This window comes from Momordica charantia (genome assembly GCF_013281855.1).
Source record: "Momordica charantia cultivar OHB3-1 chromosome 10 unlocalized genomic scaffold, Mcharantia_2.0 BLBB01000010.1, whole genome shotgun sequence".
In the NCBI taxonomy this organism is placed as follows: Eukaryota; Viridiplantae; Streptophyta; class Magnoliopsida; order Cucurbitales; family Cucurbitaceae; genus Momordica; species Momordica charantia.
In genome coordinates, this window is record NW_028275158.1 from 1,079,053 (window position 1) to 1,096,601 (window position 17,549).

At 33.5% G+C, this 17,549-nt stretch overlaps 3 protein-coding genes and 1 long non-coding RNA gene across 8 annotated transcripts; 3 read left to right on the forward strand and 1 right to left on the reverse strand.

Annotated features, from left to right (window-relative positions):
* Positions 1–1,263: 1,263 nt before the first annotated feature.
* On the forward strand, positions 1,264–6,233 carry HCF208 (chaperone (DUF2930)). Of its 4 annotated transcripts, none has more exons than XM_022285398.2 (7): positions 1,269–1,636; positions 1,746–1,867; positions 1,963–2,034; positions 3,221–3,364; positions 3,529–3,682; positions 4,280–4,493; positions 4,579–6,233. In XM_022285398.2, the coding sequence occupies exons 1-6, from the start codon at positions 1,471–1,473 to the stop codon at positions 4,474–4,476; spliced, it is 855 nt and encodes a 284-aa protein (XP_022141090.1). In that variant the 5' UTR covers positions 1,269–1,470; the 3' UTR covers positions 4,477–4,493; positions 4,579–6,233. The 4 variants fall into 4 exon arrangements, with proteins under 4 accessions (XP_022141092.1, XP_022141091.1, XP_022141090.1 ...); XM_022285397.2 differs by having other exon boundaries at positions 1,272–1,636; positions 5,428–6,233; XM_022285400.2 differs by lacking the exon at positions 4,579–6,233 and having other exon boundaries at positions 1,264–1,636; positions 4,260–4,473.
* CRR1 (Dihydrodipicolinate reductase, bacterial/plant) lies at positions 5,277–7,986 on the reverse strand. Its single transcript, XM_022285394.2, has 10 exons — positions 7,683–7,986; positions 7,479–7,601; positions 7,287–7,361; positions 7,153–7,218; positions 6,942–7,037; positions 6,736–6,852; positions 6,314–6,406; positions 5,869–5,970; positions 5,623–5,709; positions 5,277–5,517 (listed from the first exon to the last, which is right to left on the reverse strand). Exons 1-10 carry the CDS (start codon positions 7,797–7,799, stop codon positions 5,485–5,487), a joined length of 909 nt encoding a protein of 302 aa, XP_022141086.1. The 5' UTR covers positions 7,800–7,986; the 3' UTR covers positions 5,277–5,484.
* LOC148208364 (uncharacterized) lies at positions 6,427–7,471 on the forward strand. The gene is made up of 2 exons (XR_015788404.1): positions 6,427–6,669; positions 6,801–7,471. It is a non-coding gene; the product is annotated as an uncharacterized LOC148208364 (long non-coding RNA).
* A 6,257-nt stretch (positions 7,987–14,243) lies between the features above and the next one.
* BAG1 (BCL-2-associated athanogene 1) lies at positions 14,244–17,129 on the forward strand. 2 transcript variants are annotated; one of them, XR_015788487.1, is made up of 5 exons: positions 14,244–15,076; positions 15,263–15,519; positions 15,622–15,768; positions 15,851–16,273; positions 16,654–17,129. XR_015788487.1 is itself a non-coding variant. In XM_022285635.2 (4 exons), the coding sequence occupies exons 1-4, from the start codon at positions 14,839–14,841 to the stop codon at positions 16,217–16,219; spliced, it is 1,011 nt and encodes a 336-aa protein (XP_022141327.1). In that variant the 5' UTR covers positions 14,246–14,838; the 3' UTR covers positions 16,220–16,487. The 2 variants fall into 2 exon arrangements, 1 of the variants encoding a protein (XP_022141327.1); XM_022285635.2 differs by lacking the exon at positions 16,654–17,129 and having other exon boundaries at positions 14,246–15,076; positions 15,851–16,487.
* The last annotated feature ends 420 nt before the right edge of the window (positions 17,130–17,549 follow it).

A 17,549-nucleotide genomic window follows, 5' to 3' on the forward strand; every position in this document is an offset into this window, starting at 1 on the left:
TTATCATATTTTTGGGTATCGAGATATCTCATAGATATCCTTTGCAGAAAAAGAGAGATTTTAGATTTATGAATTTCATATTCCCCAAAAAGAAAATACATGGAAATTTGTATATAACGAAACACGTGTTTGATAAAGTTTTCTAATTTATCAAGACTACATGCAGGCAAAGAAAAAATAAATAATGCAAAAAAGCAAAAATTCTTCTTAAATTTTGAAGAATGAATAATACTTCGGATTCGCAGGGGGCCTCAGGCCCTACTTAGTTGACTGACAATGACGAGTGTGACTTCATAACGTGAATTTGTTTAGACTTTGAGTTATTTATGGCTCGTTTGGTAACATTTTGTATTAATTTTTAGTAAAGAAAAATAGAATTGTATAGTTCAACCCTCATGAACTCAAGGATGATAACATAATATTTATATTTATGTATTGTAACAAATTGGAAACAAAAATAAAAAATAAAAAATTTGTTTTGATTGTTTCTGAAATTTTTATAGAATTTTGAGAATGTTTCCGTATGACAAACAATAAACATATTTAGTTGCAAAATGCTTAAGTATTTTAATAAAATTTGAAAACAATAACAAAAAACAAAAACGTTACCAAATGGATCTTTACTTTTTCTTTTTTTCTTAATGCGGTAAAAGTCTTATTTTAACTAGATAATAAAACGGAAAATCTACCATTAGACATTTCCATTATCATACGATATTTTATCTTAAGTGATATATGCTATTTTGGGTGAAAATAAAAAGTGCAACTTTTAGAATTTATGCTCAAGTGAACAATATCACACGATCGTAGATTTGTGTAAGTTCCATTGAAAAAGTAGTAGGGTCACGACCCAAACAAATCATATTAGTATAATCTTCGAGTGACCGAACAAAAAGGATGTGAGAAGAGTTTGCAATATTGTCCACGCCCTATAACAAGTTAATTTTCTCTCTCTATATATTTTATTATTTTAATCCATAATATGTACATTATCCAATTGAGTTAGGTTATGATTGTCCATATTTTTTATATTTCATAAAGGCAGTATTGTTATTTAAAAAAAAGGTGCCATGTAAATATATATTAATACACACATACTACACATATATTTAAAAATTTGTTTGTATTGTTGGCCCAAAAATCAAATCTAGATCATATCATACTACAATGTACGTGAAAATTTTAGAACAAATGAATGTTCAACAGAACCAACTCCAATTTGTCGAATAAGGAAGTATATTAGGGAGATTTTTTTCTATTTATACTTATTATAAACATAAGTTTCAATTTGATTAAAATTCTGCATCGAGCCCAGAGATAATGTAATCTGTAAACAAGTTCGTCAAATTGAGACAGATTGAAGGGGTTTGGATGTGGATCAAACAGCGAAGCGTCCAGCTCCAGCCCACAAACCCTCAATACTGAAATTTAGAGATTTTCTAATGTAATTCGTTTTCTCGGTTGCCAATCATGACCGGCTCAATTCTCTCTCCCAACCCGTTAATTCGGTTGACATCCACTCCCCGATTTCGCGCTAAAACTAGGCTGAAGGCTCCAGCAGTTTCTGCTCGTCTCGACGATTCTAAGAACTCGGCTAATCAGCAACTTAATCTCTCTGTCCTTCGATTCACGCTCGGTATCTCTCTCTCTCTCTCTCGGCATTTTCTGATGCAATTAGAGAATTTGGGGCTTTGGGAAGCAGTGAAAACTTTGTGTGTAACATTTCGTTGTACTTTGGGGTTCAGGGATTCCTGGATTGGACGAGTCTTACTTACCTAGATGGATCGGTTATGGATTTGGTTCACTTCTTCTCCTGAACCACTTTTTTGGTTCGAATTCAGCTGCTCCCACCACCCCAGCGCAGTTAGTAAGCACACACAATTTTGGGAAACGCCTTTGTTTTCAGATTCTCGTTGGGTTTTGATTATTTCTGCTATTTGATGTGATTTTAATTGCTCGTAGAGGACTGAGGCTTTAGGCCTTTCCTTGGCAGCATTTTCTATTGCACTCCCCTACTTGGGAAAGTTTCTTAAGGTAACATATTACATTATTGTTCTGCTTACTTTCGTTATTTTTTTCATTCCCTTCCTCTACTTACTGAAAATTTCCGTTAACCTCAAAAAGGAGGATTAGAGGTCCTTGAAACTGCTGGTTTATGTAGTCCTTAGCATTGCCACTGTCTGCCAATCCCCCAGTATGTATTGATGGGGGAAAGTTAGTACTCTAAGTAGAGACTGACGAGGAGTAAAAATATGAGATGGAAATTGTAAAGTGAGAATGTCCTTAATGATGATCGGAAAATCTAGCACTGAGGCCGTGATGTGGGAATACTTAGTAATCAAAATTTCATGATTTTGTTCTCGTGTAGGACTTTAAGTACTGGAGATTAGATTGAGAAGAACTTGTGTCAGTATGTGACAGTATTTGTGAATGAACTCCAAACCTAGGGACCTAGAAATCTAAAAAGGAAGGAGTGATGTCTTTCTAGACGTTTGGGTTGGATGGATGGCCATCAACAATCCTATGTAAGTTCAAAGATTCTGGATGCCTTGTTCAGCCCAATTCTTCTCAAATACGATCCATCCTCTCTTGACTTCGAATAGGTTTGTCATTCATCAACCTCAATAATTTTAGTCTTCTTATGCTTCTACTTGTAGAGCCCATCTTGGAATATCCCTGTAGACAGAAGCTCTATCATTGCTAAATTATTCTCTAACATCCTGTTCTTGTTACATCTGTTCAGCTCAAATGTCACCTCATATCTCAACATCTAGCCTTTTTCATATCTGATAATGACTTATTTGCTCAAATATAGGACCATACAACAAAAAAGAGTCTCACCACCTTCTTAAATTATTTTGATTAAGGTTGCCCACATGACCTTTTTTATTAAATAATATCTTCTCACATCATTGACGAGGCCATTGTGACATGCTTCTTCTCAATTCTAGCATCATAGCATTCCACAAGTTGCTGACTTGAGTCTTAGGGTAACTTAATCAAGGCACCATGTTCATGTCTAATTGAAGCATTGAGACTATTTCTCCCCCACAGTAACTAGAGTCCTGTTTTTGCTTTTCGATTGATTGCTCTACATGTCAAACTGTCAATTCATTTAAATAGTAGTCAATAGATATCCAATCTAATTGGCTCTACACTTGCATGGGCAATGGTTACTGCTTAGATAATTGAAACAAGAAAAAGAACTCTCTGATTGCAGGGTGCAGTTCCATCAGGCGAAGCTAGCCTGCCTGAAGGCACTGAGCAAATATTTGTCCTGTCTCAAAATGTATCAGATAATGTAAAGGAAGACTTGGCTTGGGCAACATACATCTTGCTGCGCAATACAAATAGTATATCAGTGGTATCTCTCAATTTTGTGTCGCGTACATTTTACTTCACAAACATATAGAAAGAGAATGCACTATAGTCTATATTCAAAAGATTAAACTATTTAGCTTAACTTGATGCTGACCAAGTTTTAATCCAAGTTTTAATATTTGAATCATTTCTTATCTTTGGAATCAGTTAATACAAATTCGAGGGGAATTATGTGTTCGAGGATACTGGAATAGTCCAAATGATATATGCGGAGCAGATTTAGTTGCCTGGTTTGAGGAGCAGCTTCAGAGCATTGGTCTGTCTGCATTAAATGATGACCTCTATTTCCCTCAGATTTCAGGTATATGATGAGCTTAGCCGTTGATAGTGTTTTCATCAAGGTCCTTTTGCCTTCTAGTTGCACATTAAAGAATGTGTTAGAAACCACCATAATTGATGGAGAAAATCTTGTTTTCTTCTTAAAGAGTCCCTGATGCTGACAGAGGAATAAATTGATAAATTAGGTTGAAGACAGATAATGCTAATTTTGAATTTCTATATTCTATTTGAAGTTGTAATGATAGGCCACCGGTAATACATGTTTACCAGAGAAAACGAGTTAAAGGGAGAGGGGCAGAGAGCACAGTATTTATTAGTTAGTTGGGTTGGCTCACTCATGTAACTCGTGCATGTTGCTTGGAAAGGAGAGAAGCCATGAGTGAGATGGGATATTAGATGGGGGTATCCAAGGGATATCTACCCTTTAAAAGATTCAGGTATTGATTATCAACCGATATCAAAATTTCAAGTAATCTTCAAAGTCATATTGGTTTCTTTTCCTTGTGGTGATGAGGTGTTACTCCTGGTTGTTCTCTGATTTATACATGCACTGATAGTAAATTTAACGAATACCATGATTTTCTATGAAACCTTTCAAGGTTTTCACAACTTTTTTCAGATTCTGAACTCTGGAAAATGCTGCCCAATGGCACTCGCTCAGTTTTAGTACAGCCAGTGAAACAAAGTGGCAACAAGATGGAAAAGATTGGTGGATTCATATTGCTGGCTTCAAGTTTAAGTTATGCCTTTAGCGACAAAGACAGAGCCTGGATAAGAGCTCTTGCAAACAAGTTCATAGATAGGGACATACTCTGAAATTCATGGGGAACTAAGTAATGACTCTCTTCTATATCTTTTAGCTTTTGGCATGTGCAATTATCTGAGGTCATGAGCATGGTCCGGTACTTCTTTTTGCAGATATAAGACAGATTAATTTTGAGTTTACCCAGAAACTTGAGAAGGAAAAATCTATATATCAGTGCTTTTTCTTTTTTCCTCATTATCATTAGGCCATGGCAAGTGCTTTGTAATCTTCTCCAAAATATATTGTTCTAGGAACCTGCCTTTTTGTAGAGATATCATGGAATGTGGAATCAAAATTTGTAATATCCTCCACCCATCTTATAGATGTGAAGTTTTCACTTGGACAATCAAATGAATGGTTGTTGTGAATTTGTATGGAACAGATGCCCAGCAGATTCTTGGCATGAGAGTTTGAACAAGTAGCAGTATCAAAGTTTTTTGAGATCCACTGATTTTTCTGGCCTGATCTGTTGACCGCAACTCTTTTTCCTCAAATGTAAACTATAGGACGAAATATGTACGAATCCATTAGAATCTGTGTTTTCACGTGAAAAAAAATGTACCTTGAAAAAGTATATAAAGTGAGGCCATTTTAGCTGGCTCCTAGTAACCATTTCTTAATGGTTCTTTCTTTCCCATTAAACTGAAAATTAGATTGACATTCCAACTTGGTTTAGCTAATGCCAATTAGGATATTTAAGTCATTGTTGGGTTGAAATATAGACACTGAGGTTGTCATAATCTCAGAGCGGGTGTGTTGTTAGCGGCAGCAAATTTTGAAGTTTTCTGGAGATGGGTAATTGGGCAGAGAATGATAAGGAAATAAAAAACATTGGACTATAACCCCTCTTGAAGAACTAAATAATTTTAAGTTTTCCATGTACACAAAGGAAAATGAAAAACAAAAATTTTCTTTCAAATCTCTCTCTGGCTTGAGCTCCTAACTTTCCTTTTTGTAAACAGGCTGAGATGGTCGCTCTGTCGAATGAATAGCAGAGATTGGGCTAATGGGTTGAAGCTTCACAAAAATTTCTCCAAGCCGTACACCAAACTCTGACACAGAAGCAAAGAAAGGAAACAGTCTGACATTTTCAATACTGGATGAATAAGATTATTCAAGAAAATTGAAGATGTATATATTGTCGTGTGTTGAGGTACCTTAAGGCGCACCACCTTTCTAATTGCCAATAACAAGCCAGGCATGAGGCATTGCACATTTATGATATCATGTTTGAGAGTGTAAACCTGTGATGCAAGCCAGGGTAAGTGTTGGAGAAGGAAAAAACCAACCAGTCTCGTTTCAGAATGAATTGAAAAGATAAAATTCACCATATGCTACAGCTTGAGCTCACGGAATTTCTTAATTTTAGTTAGATGAGGATAGAAACACAATCTTGTACTCACCTCTCCCGGGCGAGAGAAGTAGACATTGGTGCTGGAAGGAAGTCCTGGAAGGACTAGGCTGTGAACTCGAACTCCATCTTCTCCAACAACTTGACCCCTTGCCTTGCAAGGAGAAAGGCAAAATAAGCAAGCTAGTCCTTTACATGGGTTTCTAAGTTTGATGTCTTAGCCATCAGTATGATGAATTCTCATCATATTTCTAGAAGTTCTACGCCAATCTTGTACATGTAGTTGGGTTCTTGTTGGTCAAATTTCTTTAATTCATGTCATATGCATAAGTTTTTTCTCTCATATTCTTTGAAATTAAAAGATAGTTATATGATGTGAAAGTTAAGAGAATTCAGTGGTCTCATATTTTACTTTTACCTTCTGTCTCTCTATTCTTAATGAGTACTGATCCATCAAATTAAATGAGGCAGAGACTACTCATATGGAGTCAGCTTACCACAACTTCTGTTGAAATATCTTCTCTGTTGTAGATCTGGCCCAAGTTTGAGAGGTTGTTGGCTATTTGGGCTGCATCTGAAGATGGCAGATCCTGCCACCCAAAAAGTCAGTATTTAATGTCCATCTGCCACATTTACTGCTCTCTCTCTCTCTCTCTCTCTCTCTCTCTCTCTCTCTCTCTAACCTTCCAATGGTATTTTTAATACACAAATGAAAGTGGGAAGGCTAAAAGTTGTTTACTTGATTCAGATGTTTAACTAACCCAATGTAGGTGAGTGAGAAGAAGGCATGTTGATTTGTCGTATTTAATGACAAAGGTCACGAAGCCTTGTTTAAAGACGATGAAATGGAAAGGTAATGCTTATTTTTCTTTCCCCCTGAAACTGAAAGAGTAAATAGTTGATGATGTAATTGGATAACCTGTGCATTCTCTCTGGATTCCACAATCTCTACATTGCTGTAATGGAATGAAGCTGAAATTGCAGCTTGCTGGAGAAGAATAGAACCAATGGACAGAGTTGGGGCGACAAGACAACCCTGTAACAAGAACCATAAAAGCATTCATACAGGGAGAGAGAGAGAGAAGAGAGAGAGAGGGTTGAATTAAAATCTCACCCTGTGCTCACCATGCTAGCTTTCTCACAGAAGTTGGATAATGCAGCCACTGTGTCCACTTCTAATCTGGGCACATAAACCACACTTCTCATGCCAAATGCAGCTGCCTAATTTGAAAACAAAGCAAATCAGAAGGATGAACTTTTGGGATTTGAACATTTCTAGAAGAAGAAAAAGTTTGATGTTTGCCCATTGAGGAAGAAATATGAAGATTCTAGCTACCTGCTTCACATTCTCATATACTTTAGAAGGTTCGGTAAAATCAACAACAACTCCTGTTGCCTTTGACTGCAAATTAGCAATGAAATAGTAAAACTTTTGAGACTTAAACCAGACATGCCATTAAGTTTTAGTACCTGAGATATTGAGCCTAAAACCATGGTGAGATCATTTAATATGGGTATTTCCAGAGGTTCTTCCATGTCACACACCTAATTTTACTCATACGGATCAGTAAAACTTAGAAGTTTAAACAACAAAACCACACAGAGGAGAGAGAGAGAGAGAGAGAGAGAGAGAGAGAGAGAGAGAGAGAGAGAGAGAGAGACCTTTCCAATGTCTTCTCCTACAGAGTGTGAATCAACAGCACCAGCAACCTCCATTCCTCTTGCCTTTGTCACTGCAATAACTGCAGCTCTTCCAATTTCCTTTGCTGCTCCATTTATAATTACCTGTTTTAATCCAAAAGAAAAAATTGAATATTTGGTGTTGAACAGAACAATGAGATTTATTAGAGAGTGCTGTTGGGTCACCTTGATATTGCTCTGACTCTGAGATGGTTGAACCGAGCAGAGAATTGAAGAGTTGGGTCTCTTTCTCTCTGAGTTTCTATACACTGTAAAGGGAAATTGGCAACCCAGGGCCGCCATTGTTGTTGGTTTCAAAGCTCTGTTTCTTCTTCTCCGCAGCTGAAATGGGTCTAATTCCCACAAGAAGATAAGCCCATTTTCACCTTACCCTTATGTCTTCGTTTGATAAGGTTTTTGTGTTTGTGATGTGCCAATTTGATCCCATGCGACAACGATAGGATATCAATTTTCTTGAGAAAATGTAATGTAATTAATGGGTGTGAGATTTTTTTACTCCAAATCAGATTTTGGCTATTCTCTCTCTCTTATATTTATATATCTTTTCTCTGGTTGAATACAACAAAATGTGGTGATGGGATAACGAAACTCCTAACAAAAAGAGGAGAAAGAAGTGTCTTGATCATGCTCGTATCACTTATGAAGATAAGGATCGAACAAAAACAAAAAAGTTGTAATATTTTTATGTTAAAAGTACCGACCATCCCGATACAATTAACGATTTTATAAATTTTAATTTGCAATGATCTGGTTTCATGTACTTTCGGTGACAATTTAATTCAAAAACTTTAATATATAATAAATTGGATTATATGGTTTAAAATTTGTAATACTTTAGTTTCTATTGTGAAAAATATAGTTGAAATTTAATAAGATTTTTTTATATGATGGATCATAAACTAACAAGAGGCCAAACCTATTTATAAATTACAAATATTAAATTGTTATATGTAATAAGAACCGACACTTAATTTTGATAGATTTTTTACTGGTAAAGATTAAATTGTTACAATTTTTAATTTATAGGAACTAATATTAAAGCTCAAAGATGAAATTATTTCCAATCAAAAAGTATATGGACTAAATAATTATAAACTAATATTATTAAAGCATAGGAATCAAAATTATTTTTTAACCTTATTATTATTTAAGTTGAACATTCGCAGGAATGTAAGATCAAATTATAATGGGTAGTTGTTTTTATGCATTGCGCTCTATTGTCCCATATTATTGACAATATTTTCCTATTGAAGCCTTATCAGAGAAGGTTTTTATAGCCGTTTTTGAACTATCCTCGGTTAAAATATATATATATATATATATATACTCCGTAGTTTTAAATATAAAGGATGGTGTTATTTTTCCAACCTGAATATAATTTAAAGGATTAAAACATGAACAAAAATTCGTATTCAAAATTCTACCCTACATATTGTTGTACTGAAAAAAATACAGGATGGTTTTGAAGAGAAAAAAATGAAAGAGAAATAGAATAAGATTATATGATTGGAAGAGGAAGGTATTAAAAATTATAGGTGAGCTATATAGATTTGTATAATTGAACCTGATTTTTATCAAAATTAATACCAAATTGACATGTGAGTTTGAGGAAAACAAATAATTTAAGACTAAACAACAAGGACGGATTGAAATAAATAAGATATCAATCTTACTTATTTCCTATGTATATAGGACTTTATATATAGAAAAAAAATATTTATATATGTTTCTTTGATCTATGATTCCTCAGATTTGACCGATGAAAAGTAAGCAAATCCAACGGTTCAAATTAATCCACTAGACTACACATTTCCATCATTGTTCTTCTTACTTCCAAAAATAAAATAAACCTTTCAAACCCAACCACTCCTCTAGAGAGAGAGAGAGAGAGAGAGAGAGATTTCCATTTCCATTTCCATTTCAATAAAATAATTTATTTTCTAGTTTTGCATTATATCAACATCATTATCTTTCCATCCCCCACATAAAGAAAGGGAAATAAAATTTCAATCTTTAAATCCTCTCCCCCTCTAAAAATAGTATAAAAATTTAAAATTGACAGTGTTAGTACAAATAATTATGACTTGTAATTGGGTTATTACTTAATTAAAGTTCTTTTATACAAATATTTCTTTTTTGTACTTTGGAAGAATTCCCCCCCTAATTGGTTGCATGTTTTAGCTTTAGATATTTAATCTTATAATTACATGCTTTGGTTATTCATCAATCATTTAGAATAAGTGGGAGTCGAAAAAGGGTAAAATGGAAAATTTAAAATTAAAATTAACCCATCCACTCAGAAAAAGGAAAAAGATATGATTTGATTTTGTTTTTTGATCTGATATTTTCCAAACGAATCAAACTTATTCAATAATTGGGGGTTTTTTTTAAATCAATAATTGGTATTTGGTGACTCGACATTGTGAAAATTAATAAAGTACGAAATAAAATCATATATCATAATTGATAAAATAAAACTCCATTTGAATTCTGAACAAAAATCAAATTATCATCATAATTCCATCGATTTACTGATTTTTCAACCTAAACAATTAAACAGTTTTTTTTTTTGGTAGATTTCAGAGTTTAACATTAAAAAAATGTGGGTAAGATGCAAACCCTCCCACTTAGAAAAAAAAAGATTCATATCTTTGACTATTTTAAAAAACATTACATAAAAAATATAGAGTCGACTTGCCTATTCAAAGAACTAGGAACATGAACAAAATTTAGCCCACTAAACACCTCCTCCAAAAGTCACAACATCCCCAACCTCATTAAATGACGTCGGGAAGACTCTTTAACTAATGAAGTGATCTTGTCAATTATGACACATTTCTTTAGAATTTGAAGGAAAATAATTTCCTCCAAAATTGCCTTATTCTACACTATGACAAGTAACGAAGGATTAGACAAATTAAGTTCGATTACTTTCACAGATTCTAAAACAGGGTCGATGCCTTCAACATATAACCTCTTTTTAACCATACGTTTTGAAACTAATTAAGCTAGATTAGAGATATTAAAAACGTTTTGAAATTAAGAACAAATGATTACTTAATAGCTTAGATATATAGGAAATAAAAAGTGATATTATTTATGGTCATTTTTAAAGAAATTTACCAAATGGGTAGAAAATGCTATTTCCAAGTGCACCGACAGCATACAAATTAATTGAAATATTGTTATAAAAGTATTAGAATATAAAAAAAAAAGGTGTAAAGTATATAGTTTAATAAGAGGTCAAGTCATAATAAAACAACTAAAATATTATAATTGGATGAATAATTAAGAGTCAACGAATATAGTAGGTTGCAACGTCACCATCGAAACCACGTCCGCATGGGATAAACTCTTGATTTGACCTCCCACAGGCAAAATGACTTTTCTGCCCAATGGATAGTCGACACGTGTTTTGCACGCTCCGGAGTGTCGGTGGTGGTTGCCAATTCGTCAGACCAAGCCACGTAGATGTGGCGCCCTTCTGTCTACCGGGCCCCACTGCCAAATGTAATTATCGCATTTTTCATTTTTATGATTTTAGATTTTAAAATTTTTGCTTGACATTTCAAAAGCATTTCATAAAATAATAAAGAATTTTAGATGAGTAAATTCCTGTGATCAAGTTTAATTTTTAAAAAATAGAAACTAAAAATATTTCTGTTACTAAACTGGCCTGAGTTATTCTTATAAATTTGGATAATTTAGATCTTAGTTCACGTTTAAATATTAGGCCTAAAGCGAAATATGAAAATATTTCCACTTTAATTCTAAAAAAAATGTATACTCTCAAATCATAATAATAATAATGCATCCATTATTTTTACTTTATTAATTAAAAAACCTACATATTATCTATATTATCTTACTTAGAATATGTAAAAGTTACCTCCCATCATATTTTCAACAGATTAAACTCAAATGTAATGGTTCAAATTAAAAAAAAAATAGAAAAAGTTTTTCTGTCAATATTTTAAGTATACAAAAATTAATAATAAAATTAACCTAAATATAACGGATTAAGACGTAGAGTTTGAATTCTCACTCCACTCCACTCAGGGTTGATGTACTCAAAGAAAAAGTAATAACAAAATCTGAAAACGTGAGATTTTTTCAATCTGAATGAGTTTGTGTGGTTTTTATTTACTCTAAAATTTTCATAAAAAATCAACTTAAGGAAGTTTGGGAAATTTCAAAATTGCCCTAATTTGGAGAAAAAAATACTGGAGGAAAAAAAAAAGGGAAAGTTTGGATCTTGCTTTTGGAGTTCCAAGGCTTCCAAAACATTCCAAAATGACAAAATGATATTCATAAATCAGATCAAATTGGTACCGTTTTCAGAAAAGAAAAGAAAGAATAAAATTAGTAATATAATTATATGGAAAGTTTTTTTGTACCAAAACCAATCACCTTATGCAAAACTTATCGTGGAAAGGAGAGAAATAGTTATGGGTGTTAATTTCATATAAGAATATTGTTGTTAGATTTTCTTTAAATTTCTTGGCAAAGTAATGTTATATGGAAATATTAATTAGAAAGAAATCAGTTTCCAGTGGGAGTAGTTGAAAAACAGTGACCAGTTTAAATAGATTCCTATTTGATCTATAAATTTTCCCATTTTATTCCTTTGAAAAAGAAAAAACATTTATTATTATTTACTGAATTTTTAATAAAAAACTATTTTAAATTTTTTTAGTACCGCACATGAAAGTAAAGATTTGGACTCACGACTTTTTAATCGAGAGTATGTGGCTTAACCAATTGAACTAAGGTCTCAGACTAAAAAATTTATTTTGGTGGTGGTTTATATATAGAGTTGATAAATTTTCATCCTAATTTTTTGAATGACAAGACCTCACAGGCCATTAAATATTATGAAAAATCAAACATTTCTAACTTCCTATCCCGAGCATAAAGAAAATTAGAAGAAAAAAAGGCATAAAAAAATAAGTATATATAATGAAAGAGACGTTTGAGAAGTTTAAACTAACTTTTGAATTTCCAAAAATGACTGGAAAAATACCATATACCCAATTGAGAAGACAATAAAAATCTAGAGAAAAAAAAAGAACACGTTTGGTGTCTAAATTTAATAAATAATTCATCTTAATCCATAAGTTACATAGAATGACCTCTTTCCATCCCATTTGAAAGATTATTTAAATTGTTTAAAATTAAAAAAAAATGTAGAAGACGGTTTTAAGAAAACATACCCTAACCATCGTTACAATATCGTAACTTATATCAATAAATCACATGTTAAATGGTTAAATACCTAGCAATTTTTGTGCATTAAATGGATCAAATACATTCGTGTTCTTTTAAATTTTTTGTTTAGCTTGATTAAAAAAAATCTTTTTTTATTAAGTTAAAAAAGAAAACAAAATTACGAGAGTTTAATATGTCTAGACTCAACAATATTGTAGAAACATGAAGAGTAGTTTGATTGTCTTTAAGAATTATTATTCTTAACCAAACCAAACGATAGGACAAAGAGAAAAAAAAAATTAACTAATTAGGGATTTGATAATTAGATTGAAAATCAAGCCCACCATCGAGACCTCGTTTTTTTTAAGTACATTTCAAAGAATAAAAATAAATATTTTTATTAATTTGTTAGTGTTTACTAAAGTATAGGTATAAAATCAATTTTGTGGACCAAGTTACGCTTGTCTCCCATTGAGAAAGTTGTAAATTTGAATAGTAACAAAGAAAAGAAAAAAATCATTTTTTTTGGCGGAAAAAAAACTACCCTGTCAATTTCATTGCCATTCATCTTTCTTTCTTCTTCTTCTTTTTTTTTTCCCATAAACTTCACACCTTTTAGGTAGTTACTTTACATTTTTTTATAATTATCTCTCATTTATTAACCTTTTTTTATTATTTTTTTTTACAAATTTACTATTTTATTTATTTATACTTATAATAAAAAAATTATACATGTTTTTTAATTGCTGTGATATTATTATAAAATATTTGAAACTTATATTTAATTGATCAATTATTTAATTTTAATTTGTCATTATTAATTAATATCAATAATATTATTAAAATATAATTAATTATTTTTAAAATTATAATAATAAAATTAATAATATTTTATATTAATGATGAATGTTCTAATAAAAAGTTAGAGTTGAAATGCCATTTTAGCTAATGTAGGTTTTTTCCTTCATTTAGTTTTTGTACTTAAAAACATCGTTTTTTACTTTCAAAAACATTATTTTTGGCTACAATTACCCGCGAAAGATTGTTCCAAGTTAAACACGCTTAATTTTTGGAATTTTTACGATTGAGTTACTGAAAAGAAATGTAGAACTTGTTAGTACATGTAGTACTATCAATTTTTTTAAGTCTTTCCTTAACCAATCTTTCATTGTCTCAAGATTTCTCTCATTCGGATAAGACATGGGTTGTACCTCTCCGACGTCACGAAAACATTCACTGATTCCCTAGATTTTGAGAGGGGTACTTTCCTTTGGTTTCAAGAGAGAGAAATAAAGGAGAGTATAGAATAACGTATTGGAATTAAGACCACACACTTCCTCCGTACATACGTAACTCATAACTCTTAACACTCCTTTTACTCTCTGTTTTTTTTTTTCCTTTTGCTTTATAACCCACTTCCAACACAAGCTTTGGCGGCTTTTTTCTTTCCTATTATTATTAATTCTCATTCTTTTTTTCTCTCTTTTTTTCCATTTACATATATATCTGATCAGACATCAGAGTACCCAACAGCCAAATTAGCTGGCCTCCCCACTCGTTTTTTTTTTTTTTTTTTATATTTTCTTTCTTCTTTTCCCTTTTTCATTTCTTCTACCTTCAAGTTCAACAGAGCGATACAGTTTCTTGGGTTCTTTTCTTTCAAGTTCCATGTTCTTTCAAATTCGAGACTTCCGCAAGTGGGGGAATTTTTCTCCCAGGTAAGTTCCAGGCTATTTTGGCTGCATCCTGATTCCCTCTGCTCTGACAGATTCTGGGTTCTTCAGATTTTACTCAAACAAGAAACATTTGTCTCAAAGATATCTATTGGGGAAGTGATGGGAAGGGGGGGCCTCGGATTTTAGTCTTGTGAGAAACGCCATTTCAGATTTAACAAGGAAATTTTGGTTCCTCAATCGCTATTTTGGAACGCGTGGCTTTTGCAATTGCTTTGGAACTCAGTAAATGCAAGCTGCCCTCACTGGATTCTTCCACAATACCCTCTCAACTTCCAATTCTCTCTATTGGGTGTCCTTCATTTTCTTTCGCAGATCGCCGGAAATTATTTCCTTCGCCGCCGAGATCTGCCGCTTTCCGATTGGTCCTTGGGTCAAAGATGATGAAAATGAAGACTAAGACCACAGGGCTGTCGCAGATGAAAGGGAGTTCTGCCGTCGGTGACGCCGGCGGCGAGCCCCGGCCGATGGATTGGGAATTACGGCCAGGGGGGATGCTTGTTCAGAAGAGAACCCCAGATTCCGACCAGGAATCTACTCCGCCGCCGACCATCAGAGTCAAAGTCAAATACGGCTCAAATTACCACGAAATCAGTATCAGTTCCCAAGCTACATTTGGTAAACACCAAAAATCCGACCTTTTTTAATTTTTTTTTTGCTGTACAAATTCCTTAGAATCCGAAAAGGAAGTCGAAACGATTAGGGGGCTGATTCGGTGCGAAATTGAAGGCTGATTAGTATGGCTGCTGCTGAAGCTTTACTTATTTATTTTTCTTTTGGTGGTTCGTTTTTTTGGGGTTGCAGGGGAATTGAAGAAGATGTTGGTAGGACCTACAGGATTGCACCACCAAGATCAGAAGCTGTTGTTCAAAAAAAAGGAGAGAGATTCAAAGGCGTTTCTGGACATTTCTGGGGTCAAAAACAAATCCAAGATTGTTTTAATGGAAGACCCAATTAGCCAAGAAAAAAGGTACCTTGAGATGAGGAAGAATGCCAAAACGGAGAAAGCTTCCAAATCTATATCCGAAATCAGCTTGGAAGTTGATAGACTTGCGGGACAGGTAACTAATTCTTGATAAAATGAATGAATCTCATTTCATGTTTGTTCTGTTTTTTGTGAAATCCAAGTTTGGTGGGTAATGGAAAATTGGCAATGCATATAGGTTTCTGCTTTGGAATCTGTGGTTTCTAAAGGTGGGAAGGTTGCAGAGAATGATGTGCTGAATTTGATTGATTTGTTGATGAATGAATTGCTTAAATTGGATGCTATTATGGGAGATGGAGATGTAAAGTTGCAGAGAAAAATGCAGGTTCTGTTCTGTTTTTTTATGATCATATCATTCATTTTCCTGTTCTTGAATTGAAGGTTTTGAACCACTTGATCATTTTCAGGTAAAAAGAGTGCAAAAATATGTTGAAACTCTTGATATGTTGAAGATCAAAAACTCCATGGATGCATCCCAAATACCAACTCAACTCCAACACAACAATAGTTCTAATCATCAAAGACAAACAACTAGGCCTTCCTTTGTCAACAGTAAGCTATCAACAATTTTAGAGGAGCAGCCACCACGCAACCCGGCCCTCATCGACGATGATTTGCTAACATATCAGCAGCAACCTCCACAGCTTGCCAGAAAGTCGTCGACCACATCCACCACAGTGGTCACAACAAAATGGGAGACATTCGATTCTTCCCCGGCCTCTTCGACATCGGAGCATCCCGTCCCGCCGAGGTTCAACTGGGAATTCTTTGACTGAGAGCCATACATTACATTTTGTGAGGATGTGTGATTTGGATTCAGAATTTAGCTGGTTTGCCCCTTTATGATGAGTCTTCCATTCTTTACTGTATCTAGATGGAAATTTAGACACCCACCCCCGTCTTCAGAAAAATAAAATGGGGCTATAACAATAGTGAATCATCACTTCTCTTCTTGTTTGGCATTCTGAAAATTCTTTTCTCCCATTTGTATCTTCTCCCCTTTTCACTTTTATAAAAACACATCTGTAGCAGATTCTTTTTCTCTGTTTCTGAGTTTCAGAACCAGAAATTTCAAAACCTTCCTCCGTTACAATAATGCTGTTTTCTCTCAAAACCCATAAAAATGCACAAAAAAGGTTCCCTCTTTCTCTCTCTCTGTTACCCAGAATTATAATTAAGAAGCAATGATTGTTTTTCTGGGTGTTTCCAGGATCTATATCAAGCAGAAAGGGTTAATCAGAAGAAAACAATGATCTTTATTATACAAGGCTTTTGGTGGGGACTACAAGCTGACAAAAAGAAAAGAAAAAGAAGTTGTTCTTCTTGTTGATGAAGATGATTATGATAATCAACACAACTAACCCATCCAAGGATACAAAGCCAAGTGTAACTAAGTGCTACCATAGAATGATTACACCAGATTACTACTTTCTCTTTATATATATCATTATTATTTTTGGCCTCTCTTTTGGATATAAACTTTCAACAGTTTGAAGCCTTTCCAAATTCAGAAGCAATAATGTGAAGTGACCAGAGAAGAAGTTTGGGTTTCAGTGGAGACTTATTTTCCATTGCCTTTCTGTGAAGCAAAGAAGCAAACAGGCAATGATAAAAAAGCTCAAACTTCAATCAATGAATGGGAATGGCTATAAAGAATTATAATGGGAATTATTGCTTATGCTCTTAGGCTTTTTGCAATGGAAATGGACAAATCAGCAACTTAGCAACCACAAAGCTCAACTACTACTTTTGGCCATCAAATCTTGTTGCAACCAACACCTACCCCAAAATTAGCCCCATTTCATAAATCTTACTTTCTTCTCTCTCTCTCTCTCTCTCTCTAAATTTATAATTCTTTTTCCCTTTAACCAAAGATGATGATTGCAAAAAATCCCATTTGGGGAGTTTTGCATATCTTATAAACAAAAGTAGAATGTTTCTTTATATGTGTCAAAATCTAAACAATGTTTTGTATTTTAATGTATCACACCCTGTTTCATGTGCAAAGCATGGGTTATTTTTATTGAATGGCCAAGCTTTGTTTAAATGTGTGTAATTAATTGTGACTATTCATTCATGCTTTTATATGAATTTTGGAATGTAAGC